The sequence below is a fragment of the Lissotriton vulgaris genome, chromosome 5, assembly GCF_964263255.1.
Source record: "Lissotriton vulgaris chromosome 5, aLisVul1.2, whole genome shotgun sequence".
Classification (NCBI taxonomy): domain Eukaryota; kingdom Metazoa; phylum Chordata; class Amphibia; order Caudata; family Salamandridae; genus Lissotriton; species Lissotriton vulgaris.
The window spans coordinates 1,618,743,279-1,618,746,929 of NC_141693.1; the positions used below are offsets into that span (position 1 = coordinate 1,618,743,279).

The window sequence follows — 3,651 nt, forward strand, 5'->3', positions numbered from 1 at the left end:
ACGTATGTGTTACCTAAATTGTGACTTTATTGAAATTATTGCACTTGCATTTAAATGTAGGTACATTTTAGTGTAAATTATTCCTGCTTTCAGCAGTTTATGCCAACTTGTATAGAATGTGTTCGTTTTGCACCTAAGCTGTTAGCACGTTTCCAAAAAGAACGTGAGCTAATACTACATGTACAAACTGTGCACATGCATGTGGCACTGCATCATATTTGCCATTGCTCCCGATCAATATGATTTGTATTCAATACACATGGATCATAATGGTGTTTAAGTATTCAGGTATGAATTGCTACATTTTCACAAAGTGATAAGCATGTTGAGTACTTGTGGAGTGTTACTACCCTTAGCATACTTTCTAAGTCTTTGATAGTAGGAATCTAACCAGCTGTTGATGCTCTTATAATAATAATAATAATAATAATAATACATTTTATGAAGTGCATGGTTACACTGGGAGCAGTGTGTCCCCGCGCGAAGAGTGACTGGCCTAGGCAACAGACGGATCAAGATTACTTAGACAACCGCAGCTCCCAATTGACCATGTAACATCTCTCTCCACAGGGACCCATATCAGAACATTGGATGTCATCAGGAAATCAGACCACAGTAATTGAGTTTATCATGCTAGGATTGCCAAATCAGCCTAGTCTGCGGACATTATACTTCACGTTGTTGCTTATTGCTTACCTAATGACCATGGTGGGAAATGTTACCATTTTCTTGCTGACAAGATCTGACCCACACCTCGACGCACCCATGTACTTCCTTCTTGCAAGTTTGTCTCTTTTGGACGTCTGTTACATATCTGTGACTGTACCCAAGATACTGGCTAACCTCATGTCCAAGAAAAGGGCTATCACTTATGCAGGCTGCATGGCACAACTCTACTTCATCATCTTCTTGGAAGGGACAGAGTGTTTCCTTCTGGCAGGCATGGCAGTGGATCGCTACCTGGCGATTTGCAACCCCCTCCAGTACACAGCCATCATGAACAAGGGAGTATGCAACATGCTGGTTATTGGGTCATTAGCAGGTGGAAGTGCCCATTCCCTGCTGCATACACTGCTCATATGCTGGCTGCCGTTTTGTGGTACTAATGAAATCAACCACTTCTTCTGTGACATCCCGCCTCTTCTTAAACTCTCGTGTGGAAGTACCTATGTGAATGAGATTGTACTTTACACTGTCAGTGGGGTGTTCGTAGGTCTTGGCCCATTCGTATTTATTTTTGTCTCCTACATCTTCATTGTTTTGGCCATCATTGGGAAGACATCTTCAGAAGGAAGAAGCAAGCTGTTCTCAACATGCACCTCTCACCTGCTAGTGGTTGCCTTATTCTATGGCACTGGTAGTTTCACCTATGTGAGGCCTGCCTCCCATTATGCCCTGGAGCATGACAAGCAGGTTTCGTTATTTTACAATGTGCTTACTCCTATGCTAAACCCAATAATATACAGCCTTAGGAACAGTGAGGTGAAAAAATCATTAAAGAATACCTTCAGGAAATACTGTGTACATTCTTAAAGGCTATGCCACTGAAATGAGGCACCCACGACAATTTGTGATGAGTAACTCGATTGGTTGACTGGTTCTCAGTAATGAGGGGGTGCCATTCAGGGGTTCTCTGAATATTAAAGTTTCAATGAATGTATATTTATATAGCACAACAATTCAAAATAACTGCAGTACCTTTACAAAACATAGAAAGCTGGTAGATTAAAGTCAACATATAGATACACAAGTAGAGAACGTGGGACACAAGTAGAGAACGTGGGGGAATAAGTTATATCTTAATGAGGTTACACTGGCTTGGGCCTGGTAGTCATGCCCAATATAAATATAACATTGAGTATGGGGACCTGCGATCTAAGAAAATATTAGCAGATGTAAGCTTTGAGTTTCATCCACTAGCTACTGACACTTTCTCATTCTCTGCGATGTATTCTTATATGACCTGGGGCAGGTTTAAGATGTTAATTGTTTTAGTGCACTATTACATTCCATTGTTTTTTTCAAAGGTATTTGGGATCTGATAATTATTCTAATGCAATGATTTATTTCACTCACAAAATATGCCTAATTAATAATAGGCATACATAACTGCTTGTTGCCTTCTTTTTCTTCAGGTAAAGCTTTTGTGTTTCTCTGTGTATAAATAGTTATATATTGCCTTCATTTTGGAGATGAGGAGGTTATGAGAAATGTAATTGGGTGCAAGGTTGTTTCACTAAGTGGTGGCTTGACTAGAGAAACAACTGACTCCAATTACCATATATTAGGATGCCAGAGTCGGGGGTACAGGAGGTCCATGGTTCACAGGGTACACAGATGTTCCTGTTGCATAGACATTATGGGCCGGGATGCCCGCCACCCCTTCCACCACCAATCCCAATGGGAGGAGACAGACGCAGTTTGAACTTTTGGAAGGCGGGGGGCCTAACGACCCCCCCGGCCGTATTTATTAAAATATGAACCAAAATGTAAAACTTTAAATTAAAAACGTTTCATGTATCATGTACAAATTCAATTTCCATTGCATTTGATGAAGACAGGTATTCAGGCTAACCTTATCAAATCTCTAATACAAAGATTTCCTAACCGAGTCTAACATCATGACATAATGCATTGTATACGAATTTGTACATCCTAGCGTTAGGGGCCAACGGCAAGGTCTTAACCGGTGTCAGGTCCCTATCAACAAATTCCCGCCCTCACGTGTGAGTGGAGCATGCGCTGAGGACTTTACCCTCGTAGCCAACTGTAACTTTCCTTGTCATGGGGGCCCCCTTTCACTCGACGCCATCTTAAGGTCGTCCGAGTTCCCGTGCGGGGTATCCGTAAGAAGGACAGCGTGGACTCCCCCCTTTCCCCGCACTCTCTTCCGCCGTAGCGGATATCCGGCCCCCGGGAAATTCTGGGGAGGGGCATTTAACCGCCTCCCCCTGGGATGGGCCTATGGCCATCTCCCCCTGGGCGACCCATCCGTAATAGGTGCCGCCCCCCCATGGGAGGGGCCAATGGCCGCCTCCCCCCGGGTGCTCCCATCCATAATGGGTGGCGCCCCCCCTAGGGACCTTGAAATCACTGCTCACCGATCCTGACCTTACCGCCACAGGCCAGATAGTTGACCGACTATCTGGCCCCCCACACCTCCTATAGGTCATGTCTCCTCAACCCCACTAGCCAAGCTATCCTGTCTCCTATCAATAAGTCATTCCCTACCCTGGACAGGTGTACCCCATCATCAGAATAACATTGATCACCCCAGATGCACCCATGAGATATGCTTTGAAGATGAGCAGAGCGAAACAATTTCTCCATTTTATTGTTGACCCTCTTTACCGAATGGTTCAACGCTGTTGTGGACAAACCACCCCGTCATACCCTCCTCTGAATCATGTGAGACCAAGCTATTGTACATCCCGGGAGCCTTTTTGCTAACCAGCTAACTGCAGAAAGTATGTGCTCAACTAAAGCTCGTCTGCCCAGTCTTACTAAGTCATTGCCCCCTATGTGCACTATGACTACAGATGGCGGTGACCTGTGCCGCCCTAGTAATTCTTCCACAACACTTTGCAGTCAGTCAACACACAGGCCGCCCTTCCCATGGAAGGACACCATGAACCCATATTCCTCAGATGT

The 3,651-nt window shown here is 44.4% G+C and overlaps 1 protein-coding gene across 1 annotated transcript; it reads left to right on the forward strand.

Annotated features, from left to right (window-relative positions):
* Positions 1-591: 591 nt before the first annotated feature.
* LOC147716841 (olfactory receptor 5V1-like) lies at positions 592-3,079 on the forward strand. The gene is made up of 2 exons (XM_086919797.1): positions 592-1,501; positions 2,988-3,079. Exons 1-2 carry the CDS (start codon positions 592-594, stop codon positions 3,077-3,079), a joined length of 1,002 nt encoding a protein of 333 aa, XP_086775923.1.
* Positions 3,080-3,651: the final 572 nt, after the last annotated feature.